The sequence below is a fragment of the Babylonia areolata genome, chromosome 3 (assembly GCF_041734735.1).
Source record: "Babylonia areolata isolate BAREFJ2019XMU chromosome 3, ASM4173473v1, whole genome shotgun sequence".
Lineage (NCBI taxonomy): Eukaryota > Metazoa > Mollusca > Gastropoda > Neogastropoda > Buccinidae > Babylonia > Babylonia areolata.
In genome coordinates, this window is record NC_134878.1 from 58,974,152 (window position 1) to 58,994,453 (window position 20,302).

The following is a 20,302-nucleotide window of genomic DNA, read 5'->3' on the forward strand; positions in this document are numbered from 1 at the left end:
TTGGCCCTGGGGTAAAAAAGTAAAAGGAGTGCACGGCTTTTCTCCACTTTACACACAGAGCCGAAAAGCATTCAACGATTGAACGAATTTATGATTATTCTATCAAAAGACACCAATACGAAGAACAAGAAGACAAAAAAGAAGAGGAGGAAGAAGAAGAAGAAGGAGACTTTTGCTACCTTCTCACAGGCGAATGATATAACCTCTTCTTCTCAAAGGAAGATTCTGCTACAATCTTCTGCTCAAAGGTGAACTGCGTTAGTTTCTTCTCAAAGGCGAATTCAGTTCCCTCTTCCTCTCAAAGGCGAGTTCTGCTACCTTCTTCTCAAAGGTGAATTCAGTTACATTCTCCTCAAAGGAGAATTGCGTTAGCTTCTTCTCAAAGGAGAATCCAGTTCACTCTTCCTCTCAAAGGCAAAAGGCGTCTTCTCAAAGATAAATTCTGTTATCCTCTCTTCTCAAGGGTGAATTATGTAACTTCTTCGCACAAAGCATATTTTTTTAACTCACTCAGTACGGCCAGTCCTCTTTTCTCCTCTACACAGACCCCTCGGATGTCCAGTGGGTGTCTGAATGACCCAACCTTTAGCTTCCGTCGTCAGAATTGTGGTATTCTTTGTCAACATTCACCTCTTCAGTATAAGAGCCTTCCGCTCGCAATATTTTGATGATGGTAATTGGGGTGAAACGCTGTTAACGTCGTCTCTTTCGCCGTTCGTATGGAGAGAGTTAACCATCTTCTCTGAGGTGAATTTGATACCTCTTCATCCCAAAGGCGATGTTGCTATCTTCCTCTCAAAGGCGAAATCTGCTAGTCTTCTCAAAGGTAAAATTAATGTTATCTTCTCATCTCAATGGTGAATTATGTAACTTCTCAGCACAAGGCTTTTTTCCTCTTCTTCTCTGAGGCGAATTTTGATACCTCTTCATCCCAAAGGCGATTTTGCTCTCTACCTCTCAAGACAAACTCTCTTACCTTCTACCCAAAGGAAAAATCTGTTACTTTCTTCTCAAAGGCGAATTCTGTTTCCTCTTCTTCTCAATTCAGTTGCAGTCCATGAAGTATCTTTTTCTACTGTCTGTTTGTTTTCGTCTGAGGAAGACATTTTGTGTCGAAAACTGGTTTGTCTGTAATAATATATTGTCAGTTTAAAAGTGTTTGTTAAACTTGGTGTGTGTGTGTGTGTGTGTGTGTGTGTGTGTGTGTGTGTGTGTGTGTGTGTGTGTGTGTGTGTAAGTGTGTGTGTGTGGTGGTGGTGGGAGGGGGTGCTGATCAGTACTTTTAGTAAAGTTTGCAGTCTGTTTCAGGTTCCAAGTCAGCGTGTATGCCATGTTCCATGGCGACCCCCCTGTGGACAACAAAACAGCACTTATCAAAACACAATTATATACCACGACCATTAGTTAAAACTAAAGGGCTCCTAGACTGTTCCAGCCACCGCATCAGTGAATCTATATCTATTACGTTTGGGTCTGGGCACAGGTAGGCGGGGCCCAATCCTCGTCATTCACAGCTATCAATCACCTTTATTGGTATCGAAGAAGAAGAAGAAGAAAAACAACAACAACAAAAAACCAACAACAAGAAGAACAAAACAACAACTACAAACAAATATAAAAACCAGAAGCAAAGAGGAGAATGTCCAATATCTCATGAATTATCTTTTAAATGTCTGATATTACCACATACACAAAGACACACACACACACACACACACACACACACAAATGCACGCACACACATGCATACACGCACACACATACAGACACGCCCGCCCGAACGCACACACACACACACACAAACACACACAAGCACACACACACACACACACACACACACACACACACAAGCACACGATGAAACGAAAAGTCAAATTCCCATCAAGATTATAAACTTGTGGATCGAGTTTGTAAAAAAATCAATTCATTTAAGGCTTCCCATGAGAACGTACCAACTTTGATTGATCGAAGAGAAAAAAATATATGAAAAGGGACAAGGAACGACAGACCCGAGAAAGAAGAGGAAAAAGAAATCAGAAGAAGAAGAACATGGATCTGGAGGAAATCAACTGACTTTAGTCAATCATCAACACCACAGAACAGAGACAGAAGGCAAGAGAGAGAGAGAGAGAGAGAGAGAGAGAGAGAGAGAGAGACTCAGAGAGAGAGAGAGACTCAGAGAGAGAGAGAGGGAATGATAGCAAGACAGAAAGCGAGACAAAGGACAGACAGAGAGAGAGAGAGAGAGAGAGAGAGAGAGACAGAGACAGAGGGAGAGACAGAGGAAGAGAAGCGAGACAGAGACAGGACAGAGACAGACTGGCACACAACTGCTTTGGGTCGAACCGAAAGTGAATTCCACCCTTCCTTAAAACAGTGAGGAAAAAAAAACAACAAAAACAAACAAACAAACAAAGGGTTAATTTATAATAAAGAGTGATAGTTTGCGTGTATTTTTTTTTCATGTCACAGAAAGTAACTTTTTTCATTGTAAAAAGGGTAAGAAGAAGAGTATATATATATATATATATGTATCAATGGACGTCATTTTAACACCAAATATTCAAAATACATAAAAAAAAAGATTTTTTTTTCACTTCAACACCGTTTTTCCTTTTCAACAAAGGTAATATCAAAACCCACAGAGAAAAAAAGAGTCGTCATACTTGAGTATATTATCGTCTTATGTTCATACCACTGAACAAACAATGCTCTGACCATCAGCCAACAAAGAATAAAAAAAAAATAAAAAAAAAAGGAAGAGAAAAATAAACAGCGAATAAAACTGTACTTTGCCAGCTTGATGCAAACTTGGCGACGTTTGAATGGCAAAGGTGGAGGGTGTGGGGGTGGGGGGGTTGAGGGGACAGGAAGGGGCGTGGGGGTGGATGGATGTGGGTGTTGGGGCGGGGGGGCGGGGGGGGGAGGGGGGGGGGCAGTGGGCATGGGTAGTTAGTAGTACAAGTAGTAGTAGTAGTAGTACTACTACTACTACTACCCACACCACTCCAAAACATGTAACTCTTTTGTACAGAATGCTAACTCACCTGGACTGAACTTTGGACACCAGAGAGATCGATAAGGACTGAAAGCTTTATCATTAGAGTTGCCATTATTATCAATATTGTAGTAGTAGCAGTACTACCCACACCACTCCAAACCTGTAACTCTGTTGTACAGAATTCTAACTCACTTGGACTGAACTCGAGCAACAAAGAGATCGATAAGGACTGAAAACTTTATCATTAGAGTTATCATTATCATCATCATTGTTGTAGTAGTAATACTAGTAGTAGCAGCAGTAATAGTAGATGTAGCATTCTTTTTCTGTATTTTGGGCGGGTTGTGGGTTGGGGTAGGTGGCAATGCGGAGAACTGACTAATATTGCAAACAGTCGGAACCCCCGGTTTTCGGGCATATACATGCATTTATTATTACCATTCCTTTCCCTCTTCTTAAATAATAAGAATAACAACAACAACAACAATAATGATAATGTCATTATTATTACCATTATTCTTCGTATCATTATTAGTAATACTAGTAGTAGTAGTAGTACTTGCTGTTGCATCATTATCATTATTACTATACCGTTATTTTAGTTACTGATACATTTGTGGTACGATCTTGGACCCCCCACCCCCACCCCCCACCCCTCCACTATTTTGAGATAATCCCCAATAACAATTTCCTGATAAACCTTAACTTTCCCACCACTCCCCCAACCCTTCTCCCCCTCCCCTTACCCCCCCCCCCCCTCCCCTCCAGTGATCTCCACGCAAACGTACGCGATAATAATATCTACCAAAGATTTGGTGCATATCATTAAAATCTTTCTGAATAAACTTCCTGACTCGCTTTCGCACGAAATTACGAAACCAATGTTCCTTTTCTTTCTCTTCTTTTTTCTTTCTTCTTTTTTTAATTTTCTTATTTAATATTAAAGTATGTTCTATTTCTGTTTGACAGAAATTTTCAGTTTTATTTTTTGTGTGTGGTCTTAATCATTTTCTTTTCATGCACTATCTGAAACAAAGTTCCACGACTTCGGCACGATTTGTAGTAACAAGTCCTTTGTATGGGGCGATGGACAGACAGCTGGGCATAATGTAAAACATTCATGACAGAAAATACACTCACTGACAAAGAGTATATATTATTTCCGTACATTGACAACCAGCAACCTACTGGACAAAAAAAATCTCCTAAATAATTATGGATTAAAAACTACACTATGATGACAGTTTGTCGTCTTGGTCTAATAAACCACGATATGATTATGGGGAAACCTCTATGACGCGATATATATATATATATATATATATATATATTTTGTTGTTGTTTGTTTGTTGTTTTTGTTGTTGTTGTTTTTTTCACTGAATAATACTTATTATTTCCTTTAGTTATAACTGAACTGACCTACATGTTGACAGAAAAAAGTATGCACAGAAAACAACAACAAAATCAACAAATATATATTTTGTCTGTCACTGTCATGCCATTTCTAAAAAAAAAAAGGCAACAACAAACAACAAACAAACAAAACAATAAGTCTACCGAATCTAAATTTTATTTTCTAAATGAAAAAAAAATCAAAAAAAAAAAAAATCATGCGTTACCCAGTGCATACTGTATACAGAATGGAACTCGACCAGAGCGGTGGTCGTGGTGGGGGTGGGGGTAGTAGGGTAGGGATGGGGTTGGGGTTGGGGGTTTGGGGGTGGGTGGGGGGAGGGGGGGGGCAACGTCTCTACCACAGACTCGAGAAAGGAACAAAAAAAAAAAAAAAAAAAAAAAAAAAAAAAAAAGGAACAAACAGGCTGACTGAAAAGTCTTCGCCAATGTCAAGTCATGAAGACTGCTGTAAGAAATAACACTAACATTTCACAATCCCAAACAGTAACACTGGGGGGAGGAAAGGGGAGGGGAGAAAAATCACAGCAAGATACGCGTTACAAAAAAAACACTGACCAGGAATCTTGGGAAACGTGGGCGGGGTGGAACAAAAAAACAAAAACAAAAACAAAAAAAAAACACCCCAAAACAACACAAATAATCCAAACCCACCTCATTTCATTCAAAGTCATTCTAGAACCACAGTCACAGAAAGCTGTCAACACTTGCAGCTCTAGAGAGAGCCCACGGAGCTCCCGCAGCAAAAAAAAAGAAAAAAAAAGAAAAAAGAAAAAAAAAGTTAGTTTTGCATAATTATCACACAAACAACTTTGTCTAAAACGTTATTAGTCACGCACATCAATTTCACACACTTGACCAAGGAAAAAAACCAAAATAACAACAACAAAACAAAACAAAAACAAAACAAAAAACCAACAAGAAACAGGAGAAGGAAACACTTGCAGTCTGCTCTTGTTGTAGCAAGAAAAGACTGGAGGGACATAAAACGAAATGGGGTGTGGGGACGTTGGGGGAGTGGGGGGGTGGGGGTGGGGGGGACACAGCGGGAGTGGAAAAAACGTCTTCAATGGCTACAGCAATCCACGCCAAGACTGTCCGTCACTCACTCAAAGGAAACACTGGCAAAAAAAAAGCAAAAAAAAAAAAAAGCAAAAAAAAAAAGCTATTGAATAAATAGTTGTCATTATCACCGTTTGAAATAAACAATAAACAAACAAACAAACAAAAAATAATTTAAAAAACAACAACCCAAAACAAAAAACAAACAAACAAAAAAACCACACACCAGAAGCCAGGTATGTTGATACCGTATGAAGTAGTATCCTCCTGTGAAGGTAGCTCGCACACACAAACAGAACGAGGGTGGCTCAGGTTGTTGCATTGGAGTGTAACGTGACACTGTTTGGAAGCCATAGAAACTCAAACCACCTTCACCCGTAGCCAGACCACCCACCACCACCACCACCATTTTTTTAAAAAAAATTCTACCTCTCAGCCAATCACAGGCTCGATAACATATCGTCCGCCAATCAGGTACTTCAACACAAACGGTCTGTCAGCTAAAATCACAGGCTCGCTTACGTAATCGACTGCCAAATCAGATGCCTGAACATAAAACACTCCTTCAGCCAATCAAAGGCGCGCTAACGTATCGTCCGCCAACCAATGCTTCAAACCCACGAACGCTCCGTCCGCCCAATCACAGGCCTGCTTACGGGTCGTCCGCCCAACCAGATGCCTTGATACAAGCGCAACGCTCCGTCAGCCAATTATATATATATATATATATATATATATATATATATATATATTAGTGCAGGTTGTCAGCTGTTCCAAGGCCAAAGGTTTGTCTGCAAAAATCATACCCTGAAGGGATCTCAGCCAGCCAGACGTCCGCCGAAGGATCGTCGTGCGTCTAGCAAACTCTGCAGACGTTTGAGAGAGGAACCAGGGGTTTGTCTCTTGATACAAGCGTGCTGCATAGGCTTCAAAGAGTAACACCTGAAACACGCAGACAAGTTTCACAGTTTTAGTTTCAAGGCGTCCAAGTGTGTGGACTGATACTTATGTGCAATAACCACATCTGTGTAAAACATAAAAAAAAAAAAGAAAAAAGAAGAAGAAAGGCTTGATCTATGCATAAACTTAACATCCTGTTCTGGCCTTGGTTTGTGTAAAACATATGCATAAAACGGAATGAAATGAATAAACAAAATAAATGAATACGTAAATACACTGAATTTAATCAAATGAAAGATACACCAAAGAAAAAAGGAATAAAAAATGAAATTCGAGTGACATATCATACGATGTGTATTTATTTATTCATTTTTATTATATATATATATATATATATATATATATATATATATATATATATATATATATATATATATATATATATATATATATCATCATCATCATATCAGAACAGAAAGGTGCTTGTTAGACCTTCAGCTTGGGGGTAAGGCTGAGTCCTCTCCACTCCCATTCATTCTTGTGGAGTCTCCAAAAGGTGGCACTGGGTTTGGCAATTCTTGAGCTGATCAGTGACTCGTTAATGAGCACTGATAGGTAACACTGTCGACTACATGCAGCTTCTGGCCCTTTACTGTGATATGAGGATAGACAGAAAAAAAAGTTCTCGGTCTCACCAAGAACGCTTGCTTGGAGAAACTTGACTCTTTATGACTTCAACGCTTTAAGCTCTTGACTGTCTCAGTCTTTTCCCACGAATGTAACGTGTGTTGTGGGGATATAAATGCAAAACAAGCTCAGCTTTTGCGGTCCAGTTCTGTTGGTTATTAGTAAACCAGTCGGCTTGCTAAGGGAGACAACAGCTTTGTTAAGTTCATCTCATACAGTTTTGGCAACTCGGCGTCATGAATGACTTCATCATCACTCCCAAAAGGGCGCCCATGAAGCTGGCGTTTCAGTTTAGGGAAGAGGAAGAAGTCGGATGGAGCCAGATCTGGTGAGTATGGGGGTGGGGTAAAAGTTAAAACCGGTAACCTCCGCCTCCACCACTTGTGCAGTGTGAACTTGTGAATTGTCCTGCAGCAAAAGGATCCCTGCTTGGAGCTTTCACCAGCGTTTTTGTTTGAAGGCTTCTTTAAAAAAAGAAAAAAAAAGGCACACTTGTGAGGCAAAGCAGTGTCCCGTGATGGTGTGACCCTTCTGCATGGTGTGAATCTTCTGCAGGCAGTCAATCATAATGATTCTCTCGCTATCCCAGAAAACACAGGCCATGGCCTTTCCAACAGATACCATCTGCTTGGATTTCTTGGGAGGAGGAGGACCAGTGTGTTTCCATTGCTTGCTTTGCTTTTTAAAACTTTTAATTCAGGCTCAACGTGGTGAACCCATGTTTCATCGTGGGTGACAATTCTCTGAAGGAAATTAGCTGGGTCGGCTGGAAGCGAGCCAGATGATCCCTTGAAGTTTCCAAGTCTGGCCAGTTTCTGATCTGGCGTCAGCATTCTGGGCACCCATCTTGCAGACTGCTTACTCATCCTTAAGATGTCAGTCAAAGCCGTCTGCACTGAACCACTGCTGATGCCCATAGTGCTGGGAATTTGTGCAACAGACAAACGCCTGGCATCTAAGACCATGCGGTGAATGGCCTCCACTTCATGGATGGTCTAGGGTTCCATGCCATTTTTCTGCAAAAACGTGATTTTCGCACGTGTCTCCTTTTTGTCATTTTCTCCATTGTGAATAACCCTTTGAAGAGATTCCAGTATATAGCTGTGCTTGTGTTTTACGCTTAGTGCCATTGCTCCTAGCTTAGGCCGAGAACGTTTTGATCTAACTTCGTTAGTGGTTCCCGGTGGGGCCTTCCAGGTGTGGGCTGGTACATAACTTCGGTATTTTTGGTGCTGATTGTGAGACAAAAGTTGCCGCAGGCTCGTGAAAAGCAGTCCATTTCTCGCTGCATCTTCTGCTCTGTGCTGGCGTTGAGAGCGCAATCATCAGCGATTAAGAAGTAACTGATGACGGTCTCCTTTACTTTTGTAATGGTCTGCATGTGCTGGTGTTTGAATAGCCCATCACAAGTCCTGTACCTGACGTGCATACCATCCTGGCAATAGCCAAAGGCATTAGTCAGCATAACAGAGAAGAAGATGATGAGGTAGAGGATATGGATACTTATATAGCACCTAACCTTGGTCAGAGACCAGGCTCTAAGCGCTTTACAAACATGGAGCCATTGGCACAACAGGCTGTTTCCTTAACCCACTGAACGCTGACATGGTTTACAGGATCTTTAACGTGCGTAATTGATCTTCTGTGTGCGTTTACACACAAAGGGGTTTTAGGTACAAGTAGGTCTGCATTCTGTTGACTTGGAAGATCGGGAAAATCTCCATCCTTTACCCACCAGGCGCCGTTACCAGGATTCGAACCCGGGACCCTAAGATTGAAAGTCCAACGCTCTAACCACTCGTCTTTTGCGTCCGTCAGAAGACCATGCTGAAGAGTGTAAGGGCAAGAACGCATCCTTGCTTCACATCATTTATCACCAGAAAGACTTCAGATTCATCGCCATATTCCAAAACTTTGACCATCATGTCCTTCAGGCAGTTGCTGAACAATCGTGGTGAACTGGTAAGGGTAGCCAAACGTCTTCATTATCTTCCAAAATCCATCTTTGCTGACTGTGTTAAATGCCTTGGCCAGACTGACGAAGTTCAAGAGATGTCGCTGTGCTTCACTTGGCATTTTTCCTGGAGTTGGCGTTCGGTGAATATCAACTCGACATTTCCACGCTTTGCACAGAAGCTACACTGGATTTCCGGAGGAGAACCTGCTGAAGGTGGTGGAGAAGACAACTGAGCAGGATGCAAGCCAAGATCTTTCCTGTTATGAACAGGAGGGAGATGCCCTGGTGATTGTCATAGAACTGACGGTTGCCTTTCCTCTTGTGTACGTGGACTTTGCGGCGGGCATATTTTGACTGTTGTGGGACAGTTTCTTCGTTCCACATGGACTGGAAAAACTCAGTCAACTTCCTGCATCATGAATGGACCTCCTGGTTTGTTGACCAGCATAACTGCATCCAGTATCTTTTTCCCGAACATTCCAGCGACGTAAAGTGTCAAAATGGCGGTAGCTACCCTTCAAGTTGAACTAATGTAAATAAAATAACAGAGGCTACCTGATTTAGCCTCTGTATCCTGAGTAAGTCTACTTTTCCCTCTCACCCCTGTAGCTTTCTACCCCCTCCTCCACTCAACCCTATCCTAACGCCCCTTGTATACCATTTCAAAATACATGCTACACCACATCTGCTTTGAAACAAAATAAAATAAGTAGGATAAAAAGAGCAGATGTCCTGACCTTCACATAAAGCCACCAAGGTGATCGCAGCCGCAAGCGCACTGACCTGCGGTGAGGGGGGCGAGGCTCAGCCACTGGCGTCAGGGTACAGCAGGTTGTCGGGACTGGCTCTCGGGGACGGCCTGGCTGCCTCTTCCCCCCCACGTTCCCCAATGTCGTCAGCAGCTTGCACGTGACCGGGCCAGGGGGCCTGGGAGGCATCAGCAGAGGAGGAGGAGGAGGTGAGGGGGAAGGCGGTGGAGGAGGAGGGGTGGTGGTGTTCGTGGTGGGAGGAAGACGACGACTCCCGTGTCTGCTCTTCCTCTTCCTCCCCTGTAATGGAGGAGTCCGCCGTGTCTGGAGGCAGGGTCTCCGCAGGCAAGTTGTGCGCCAGGTCCTCGAGGAGGGCAGGACGATGGGGAGAGTGGGGGCTGGGGGAGGAGGAGGGGTGTTGGAGAGGCAGAGGAGGCGAGGGGGTGGAGGAGGACGTGCGTCGGAGGCTGCAGCTGGCCTCATCCGTCATCAGCGACTGTGCTCCAGACGTGGGTCCTTCCTCCACATCCTCACACACTCCCGCCCCCTGTCCTCCCTCTCCCTCACCGTCCGCGGGCTGGGAAGGAGTATTGGAGGGGGTGGAGGTGGTGGAGAGGGTGGGGGTGTCCACAGTGGCTGAGGCTGGGTGGCCAAGGGTAGAGTGGGAGGAGGAAGAGTGGGAGGGGGAGGATGGGGAGTGGTGGAGGGGCCCGGGCAGGTCGTGAGGCAGAAGTGGTAGTGGTGGCGGAGGTCGGGGTGTGGAGACGTGGTTGCTGTTGTTGCTGTTGATGGTCGCGGTGGCGGCGGCGGTGGTGATGGTGGTGGTGACGATGCTGTCATCACTGGGCTTAACGGCATCGCCGAGCATGTCGTCCTCGCCTTCCTGCACGACGCTCCCCTCCTCCACATCGTCCTCCTCTTCCTCGTCCCCGGAAAGGAGCGGAGAGTCTGGCGTGTGGCTGCGACCCTGGCTGTCCATGTCGTCTGCTGTGGTGGTGGTGGCAGCAGCGGGGTCGGTGGTGGTGTTGCTGTTGAAGGCGACGGCCTTGACCTGATCGTGCCCCACCCACCCTCCAGGCTGTCCCCCAATGCCCCCTACTAAGGGAGCCACCACCTGAGTGCTGCCGTTAGACAGCGGGTGGTGATGGCCTTGCCCCACCTCCCCTTCCCCTACCCTAGCCGCCATCACAAGGTCCGAGTTGGCGGCGGCAGGGTGGCGCAGGTCATCACTGGCGCTGTAGGAGGAGGGGGAGGAGGAGGCAGAGGCGGCAGCATCAGCGGCACTGAGGGGCGGGGAGCGTGTGCCGGAAGAGTGGTGGTGGTGGTGGGTGGTGTGGAGGGGCAGCGAGATGTGGGTATGGGTGTGGTGGTGGGTGTGGTAGCGTGGGCGGGACCACTCAGGGAAAGAGCGCTGTTGCTGGATGGGCCCTGTGGTCGGCACAGTCCTGCAGGACTCAGGGTACAGCGGGGTCGGGGCGCTGCACTGCCGGACGGCCAACTGGTCCCGGGGCTTGGACAGGAACTGCGTGGCGCTGGGCTGAGGACCCTGGCCCTCCGCTTTGGGCGACTGGCTCCTCGGGGACTTTCCCCCTGACGTCGGCGGCTGGAGCATGGGTGGTTTCTGCTGCTGTGGAGGAGTCAGCTGTGGCGATGATTGTGGTGACTGTTGTTGCTGCTGTTGTTGTGCTGACGACGACGGCGATGATGCCTGTTTCTGCTGGGAGGGTGGAGATTGGTGGTGGTGGTGGTGTTGGTGGTGGTGCAGCAACAAGGGTTGTTGCTGCTGCTGCTGATGCAGCTGTTGTTGCTTCAGCGGCTGGTGGGGAGGTGGCTGTTGTTGTTGTTGCTGTTTTTGTTGTTGCTGGGCGTCACTGAGGTGGTGCTGATGATGAGGCTGGTGGTGGTGGTGGTGGTGGTGGTTGGGGTTTTGATTATCCGTCTCCTGGAGGGGTCCTGAGTCCCTGCCAGGCGAGATGTCGGTGAGGAGGCCGCTGTTGTTGTTGTTGTTGTTGTTGAGGAGGAGGAGACTCTGCGTGTTGTTGCTGCTCCTGCTGGAATTGTTGTTGGTGGAGTTGTTGTTGGTGGAGTAGCTGTGGTGACGGTGACCGCACTCCCCTACCTTGCAGGCTGCCAGCAACAGCTCCCGGCTGTCTCCGTCGTCGTCGTCGTCATCGTTGTCGTCGGCCACGGCGGGCTCTCGGCGCAGGAGGGAGCGCTTCTTGGAGGGCGAGAAGGAGGAGGAGGAGGGGGAGCAGTCATGCAGGAGGAGCGCTGGGCTGGAACGCTGCATGGGGGAGTCCTTCTGAAGGCGGCGCCACGGGGAGGAGGACTCCTCCCCTTCCTCCCCCTCCTCCTCCCGCTGCCTCTCCCACAGTAGGGGGTCCGTGAGCGAGGTGGTGGTGGTGGTGGTGGTTGTGGTGGTGGAGGGGGTGTCCCCGTGCCCTGGGTCTATCCCTGTTGGGGGGGCAGTAGAGACAGGTAGGTAGTGAGGCGATGTGTGCAGTGTGTGTGTAGTGTGTGTGGTGGGGTGGGGTGGGGGTGGGGTGGGGTGGGTTGTGTGTGTGTGTGTGTGTGTGTGGTGGGGTGGGTTGTGTGTGTGTGTGTGTGTGTGTGCGCGCGCGCGCGCGTGAATCTTGAATTGAGAGAGAGAGAGAGAGAGAGAGAGAGAGAGAGAGATTGTCTACAGGATGCCGAGGTAAAAGTCAATTAAAATAGGAAATAAACAAACAGATAAATGAATAAATAAATATAAGATGAATTCTTTGAGACAGTTCCTGAGATAGAAACAGGCAATTTTTTTCCGGCACTTATCAGCATGTAGTAAAAGGAAGCTATTTCCTTGTGGAAAAAAAAGAAAGAAGTGAGAATTAAACTAAAAGGATTGGTAATAGACAAGGATGCAAGGGAAAGTATTAGTATTGGGGGGAGATAAACTGCCAATCTAAGTCTATTGCCCGAAGGTTCTTGTGCTTGATGATTGGTAGGGTATATCATTTAGAAGGAATCCGTCAGCCTACAGCAGTTGTTTGTTACGGAACCTCTCTAAAACAATTTAAGACTGGTATCGAAGTATCCATTAAGACACCCTCCCCCCTCCCCCTAACTATCTCCCCCCCAAAAAAACCCCTAAACACACACACACACACACGCACACACAAAAACAACAACAAAACACACACACACACACACACACACACACACACACACACAAAACCCACCAAAGTGTTCCAGTCGAAAGAAAATGTAATAAACATATAGAGGTTGTGCAGACCCACTTTCGTCGGACTTTCGTCGAGACTCCCCGGTTATTTTTAGCGAGAACCGCGTGCGCATGCGCGTCTCCATTACCGGTTTTTCTTGATCACCGAAATGCTTAAATTTCGTAGAGGAAGTCGCCTGTTCCGACAAAAGGATTTTAAAGTACTCCGACGGGTATTTTTGTAAGTTTACACGTTATTTTTCGTTTTATGATTACACCAGTTATTTGCTGTAATCTTCTCTGTTTACTTTGATCGTGTTTCTTGTCAAATCTCTGCCATTCAAATATTCGAACTGATCTATTTAAAATTCAACTCAGAGCCTCATCTGGCTTCGACTAAGGAGAGACTTGACACACCCAATACCAGTTTGAAGCATCATTTTATCCACAACACTCATACTTTTTCATGTCTTTGTGAAATTAAAGGAAGGGAAAATTGCTGTTTTGGACACCTGTCAACAGGATCTATTATATATATATATATATATATATATATATATATATATATATATATTCCGCTTGAAGGCAAAGGTTCCAAGCCGATTACGTGATTTGCTTTCTGTCATTTGTTTACGATCTCGATCTGAGGAATCTTCCAAAAAGAAAAAAAAAAAAGAAAGAAAAAAAAAAGAAGTAATAATCTTACCGCGTTGCTTTCTTTTAAACAGCTGCATAATTATGTCTAGCGTTCTAAAGACCTTTGTGACGACATAGTTGTATGGTTCAGTCTGTGCAAATAAGATGATGTGATCGAACTCTGCCGAAAAGTTGTATGAAGAAAGGCAGTGCACACCCAGAAAAGCTAGTGACGGTGGTGGGCTACCCATGACGTCATATGACCTTTTTTGCCGCTCCGAAAGCGAAGAAAGGTTCCCGACGAAAGTGTGTGCACAACGTTCCTGTTAGCAAAATGCGATACGCCAATTTTCTTCGCATGATCATTATTATTATTATTATTATTATTATTATTATCATCATCATTATCATAGAGGCATGGAATGGACATTCTGGTGAATGAAATGGAAGTAAGAATGAGACACAGTGAGAGACAGAAGTAGAAATAGTAAAACAAGAGAGGCAAGGCCTTCAAAACTCATTTGTGATATGCACTTAATCCAACAAAGGAATTAAGAAAAAGAAATGAATGATCTGGCAAAAGACACACACACACACACACACACACACACACACACACACAATTTGATCTAGATCTATATGTGTGTTTAAAAACAAATGTAAAATACCCGGAACGGGGCCTGCTTCAGATGGAATTGTTCCGTTTCTAGCATGCAATTTTCAATTCTACGAATACTCAATCTTGACGAAAAGCAACAAAAAAACAAAACAAAACAAAAAAAAATTATTTGGATCAATATATGTTAATAGGCCCACTGCATGGTAACACTAAATATGAGGTCCGCTTATCAACCCACAAAGTCAGTCAATGGACTGAAGTTGAACATCGAGGACTTCATTGACCTGAGTAAGAAAGATGCTGCGTCAAACTAACTGCCGAAGCTACACCTCGCCTCAAAAGCCTACAACACTAGCATACTATTTCTACCGTCTGATGTAAGTAAATTAATAAACAGCGGAGTTGTTACACACTTGTTCTTTCAGAACTGTGAAAAAACAACGGGAATCCTCAAACCAAAGGTATGCGACGATATTCTCCATTTCCTGAACTGTTCCCTTTCATTTTTATGGGTTACTTTGTGACGTCAGTCAGCCATGTCACAACCACTTGCATGTTCATTATTGATTATACCAACCTGCCGCTCCTTTCGAGTAAACTGAATGGACTATACTGCAACAGTTTTTTTTATTTATTTAAAAAAAAAAAATTTAACAGGCAGCGAGCAACCAAAGCAACCTTCGATACCTCGAAACATCACACTCTGCTTTGAGCTGCTTAGCATAATTATTATATGTACTTGGTCTCCGAACGATATAGAAAACAGTACATTAAAGATTATGTTACAGTTAAAAAAACAACAACTTAATACATCTTTAAAAGCTAGGTATTGTATGTTTCACAGACTTCCACGCTCGAACTACTATAAATAGACGCACAGTTGGCAAAGGTCAGAGTTGTCTTCCTTCGTGCATGCATACTGCGACGTGATGTAACTGAAATGGTGCTTGGAAAATCGGTTTAGTGTGTTTGTATGCTTGTTGGGGACATTTGTCCAGTAAGTGTTTAGGCCTGTGTGCAAATCTCTCTCTGAATAAAAAACTCAGCTGCCTTCTTCGCCTCCTGTCAATCATATGTTATCGCGAATTGTTGAGCGAACGCGGCTCACTGCAATCCAAGATGTCCGCCTCCGTCGATTCATGTTGGGGTCTGTCAGGTACAGTTTTTATGTTTATTCTTGTTACTGTAGTAACATCAGTAAAATATTCGTATGCAGTAAACACGTCGATGTTGTAGTTAGCATCATGCTCAAAGGTAAATAGTGTAAGACCTTCCCAGTGAGCAAAAAACACAAAAGCCTTTTTATGCCTTGAGTCGTGTTTTTTAAGATGGGGGGTATTTTAGATGAGCGAGATCTGTTATAGAAAATTATCTCCCTTACTAATAATTGGTTTTCAGCCTTAAGTATAACGTCCCATTAACAGGCACATTGAGAGATGTGTTTTAGGTGTAACTTCCAGACTGAGCAAAGGAAATTCCATTTTCAGCAAGAAAAATATTAAGGAACTGCTATTGTTCAATGTGTCAGTATGTCGCATAAAAATGCAAAGCTCTGTGTACGAAAAAAGAAAAATGTAACATTTTTTGGCGAAAATATTTAAATCTATTTCGTGCCCTTCCCACGGATGCTGTATTATGATTAGAATGCAAGGAAAGAACTGATCCATAGCTATTGTTGTGCCAAATTTGGTATCAACTAAATACTTCCAGAGAAAATGACAATATTAAAGTTTACCACGGACAGACACACACACACACACACACACACACACACACACACACGCACACACACACACATCTGAACACCGGGCTAAAACACAGACTCACATTTTTTATACAAGTGAGTCAAAAACGGCTGAACTGTAGAGAGAGAGAGAGTTGTTGCAGCACCATGTCATTTGTCAGACATGCTTATCAATACTGACTGGGAAAACCCCATCTGTTAAGAATACACTGTGATGCAGTCCACTACAAAGCGAACCAGGTACTACACAGACACACAACTGGAATGTGCTAGAAATTCATTCATGACCTCCTGCCCCTCCCTTCTTATCTGCACCCCTCCACCCCCACCCCCACCCATCGTATATCGAAGAAAATGTGGAGCGCACAATGCAAAACTAGATATTCAGAAATGTGGAATCAGAACAGCAGCCATTTGTTGACAAGAGGCGACGTCCTGAAAATAACATAAAGAGACAGAGTTTTATGTTACACTGATGTAAACAACTGGAAAGTCAGCAATGAGGAAGAAAAAAAGGCAACGGTTGTAAAATATCTTTCCTGGCACCATACTTCTTTCACATGCTGAACGGAAAATAGCTGTGACAAGGTTATTCGAAAAACATAAAATGGGCTTATTATTTCCTACACACTGCCATGACGCGCACACACGAGCACATGCATTTATATATAGCGTAGATATTCGTTGAATGCACACCATAACGTTTGTATCATTGAAAACAACATCAACTAATTATGTAAAGAAATTGCAAATCTTATACATCAAACCTACTCATTTCTGTAACTACTGTTAGCAGTCTGATACAATGCATTTGAAGGGGGAAAAAAGATCATAAATAAACAACATTATTAACATTCGAGCAAATACTAAACTATGAACATTTTGAGCAAATATCCTTACACACACACACACACACACACACACACACACACATATATATATATATATATATATATATATATATATATATATATATATGAGTTGGAACCAACTTAACCAACATTTGAGCAAGCATCAATTTGATCAGTCAACATCCGAAGCAAACCCATTTTAATCATTTTCCACGGAAAATGAGACAACACGTCATCAACAAGCAAACTGTGGCGTGACGTAGTTATGCAGGGAGAGTGGACGGAGAGCACAGGAAGCGTGTCGTCACCAGTTTGTGAAGTGCACACACGCCATGACGTCACGAAGCCAAGTGGTCAAAGGTCAGGTCAGGTCAGGTCAGGGGGCGGGTGACGATGGAGGGGGTGTGGGGGATGGGGGGCAAAGCGGCGGAGACCCGTTAACATACAGGGGAGATTACTGAGGGAACAAACTGACAGAGTCCAGCATGGCAGAAGGGTTGTGGGTTGGAGGGGGGGATGAACAATGGTGGAATCCTGGCAACAACAGGGCTACAATTTTAATCTTAACGGCGAAAATCTTTTCAAAATCAGAACGTCAATGTGAATTTTCTCTCTTGTGTCATACTTTTCAACGTCAATCTGTCGCCAAAACGAAAACCAGACAAGAAAAATCGAATGGTAATTCATTGAGCATGCGGCCGAGGCATTGGGAGAGTATGGGGTGGGTGTTGCGGGTGGGGTGGGGTTGGGGGAGGGAAGGGAACTGTGGCATTGTCAGGTGACACTCAGGCATGCTCAGAGCAGTGCTGATTACTGGGCTGGGAAGCGTTGCCGCAGTTAACTATAACGTTCATTGACAACACGTCACCGTGGAAAAAAAGAAAAAAAAAGTTTATGATTTCATCATCTTAATCTTCTCAGCTTTTGACACTTTCCCACCCCGATAAAAAACCAAAACCCAACAGCGTCAAAAGTAGACTTACCATCACCATGACATCATCATGTATGTTGTTAGCACACTCATCCGTGAACTCAAACCCAGACCCCACCACACCTATCAAAAGCTTCTTTTTTTTTTCCAGGATGAAAATTAAACACCCACGGATTTTGCAGATAGTTTTGAAACAAACAAACAAAAAAATCCACCCATAAGGGGAACTCGGAAGAGAGAGGGAGAATCGGCATGGATGTTGAGACAGGAAAAGAGCTGAATGGAAGGGATGGAGGGAGGGAGGCAGGGTAGGGAAGGGAAGGAGGGATTGAAGAAAGAGAAGGAGGGAGCCATACAAATTAGCAGGGCAATGGGGGAGGGACTGTGGGGAGGGAGGAGGGAGGAGACATGGCGCTTGTGGCACGGACTGGTGTGACCCAAACACAAAATGAAAAAAAAAAAAAATCCTGACCACTGGGAGGGGAAGACATATAATCTAACAACAGCTGAACGGAGTTAAAAAAAAAAGAAAAAAAAAGAAAAAAAAGGAACAAAGGACTTTACTGGTAAAGACCGCAAAAAAAGAGAGAAGTGACAAGTACCATACACACCATGGCACGACAATAAAAACAGGGAACACGGTATTGTAGAAGGATATGGGGCATAGGACATATATATCTAAACGACTACAGTGGAGTACTAACAGGCCATCGAGAAAGCAAAGTTCTCTTGTCTGTCGTTGGGTGCGTGATAAGTCCTCGTCTTTTCTTTGAAGTGAGAGAGAGAGAGAGAGAGAGAGAGAGAGTGTGTGTGAGGAGGAAAGATGGAGTATGTGAGCGAGTTAGTACGTGTGTGGACGGTTGTCAGGGCGTATGTGGATGAATTAGAGAGAGAGAGAGAGAGAGAGAGAGAGAGAGAGAGAGATCTTCTTTATCGTGAATCGAACTATTCAAAGGTTCGCACATATGTTTTATTTTGTCCTTGTGAGACAAGCGCAATGTTATTGTTATTTCTTAAAAAAAAAGAAAGAAAAAAAAGAAGAAAAAAAAAGGAACATGAGGAGTGGGTAGTTAACAATATGACACACTAATCGAATTTCCGCAAATTTGAACGAAAACACGAACTGAGACAGAAGACATATTTGAAATTACAGCACGAGAAAAAAAAGCACCGTTTTAGAAATAGTAAACGATGATCCTTTCCAAAATCCTGAAAACTACTGAAACAGAATCTTTAAAAAAAAAAAAAAAAAAAAAAAAATCAGCCCTCACAAAAATATTATCAAACCCAGCTCTTCTTCTTTGCGACAGATTTGCTGTGAAAAAACAACAAAATATCCCTCTCAACCGCTGACTTCTCCATCCTTCTAGCTGTCATAAAAACAACAATAATAGTTGTCATCATGTACGAACACATACCGTGTTTTCTAACGCCTCAAACAACCAAACCAATACTGGAAGCACAGAGAGATGTTCTTGTCAGGATATCTGACAACTAGAAAGCGAATACTTGGTGTATCGTTGTGACATTTTGTGTGCACACCCAACACCTTGGCTAAAACTAACAAGCGAACTGGATGCATACGAGATAAGATTTTGTCGCTCTTTTCACACAAAGAGTCTCGACCTGTCATAACCTGTAACAGCTACACAAAGCCAAAAAAGGTCACACATACTTGATGATACGCAGGTTTTCCACAAAGAACATACGTGACAGCATCACTAAAAGAAAAAAAGAACGTGAACACGATATCTGGTAATAGAAAAAAAGCGGCTCTGATATCTAGACAAAGACTCATAATCTTTATCTCTGCATCGACATACTGGTTCGATTTCTGGAAATACGACAATAGGGCACTTAGTGATTGTGCAGGCACCCATTTAGAAGCAGACAACTCATAATTATGCAGCGACTAGGAACTATGACGACACACGGAAGCGCACGGACTGTTGTTATTCAATGGCAATACGAGTTTTCTTATACATAAAAGCCATTTCTACTTTCTTCGCTATCTGCTCATTTCTGCTAAATGCCTTTCCACGAGGAGACGAGACGAGAAAACGAAGCAATTTTTTCAGTACAAAAGACTTCTTTTTCTTTTGATTATTGTACAGGATAACATTCCTCTTTCCCACTCTATCCCATTATCGCAAACCCAATGTTTCTATCCAAAAAACAACAACAAAAAACAACAACAAAAAAACAACAAACTTTTGGTATTTTATTGGGAACTGTGCTTTATCCTTTCATTAAATTCCTGTTTAAAGATCACAAGATTAAATGTATCAGCCTTCCCTTACGGTATGTTTGAAGATCGACTGTTTAATTGTGGATCATCTTGTCCCTGTATCCTTCTGGACTTCGAAGTTAAGAGGCTTTGACGTAGTTCGAACAGTTGCTTTCAACTCTTACGTTAGGACTGAGATGTTCTGATTTTTTAAAATACTACTTGTTATTACTGTTAAAACGTGCATTTAATTCTATTTCTTTTGCTATTTATACAGTGTTAGTGATGCTCTCAAGTGTGATTGAATATTGAGCAGAGAAACGAAA

The 20,302-nt window shown here is 43.6% G+C and overlaps 1 protein-coding gene across 1 annotated transcript; it reads right to left on the reverse strand.

The window, feature by feature from the left end:
• Window positions 1-6,288: 6,288 nt before the first annotated feature.
• LOC143280389 (uncharacterized) lies at window positions 6,289-13,855 on the reverse strand. The gene is made up of 3 exons (XM_076585023.1): window positions 13,852-13,855; window positions 9,804-12,223; window positions 6,289-6,418 (listed from the first exon to the last, which is right to left on the reverse strand). Exons 1-2 carry the CDS (start codon window positions 13,853-13,855, stop codon window positions 9,825-9,827), a joined length of 2,403 nt encoding a protein of 800 aa, XP_076441138.1. The 3' UTR covers window positions 6,289-6,418; window positions 9,804-9,824.
• Between the last annotated feature and the right edge of the window lie 6,447 nt (window positions 13,856-20,302).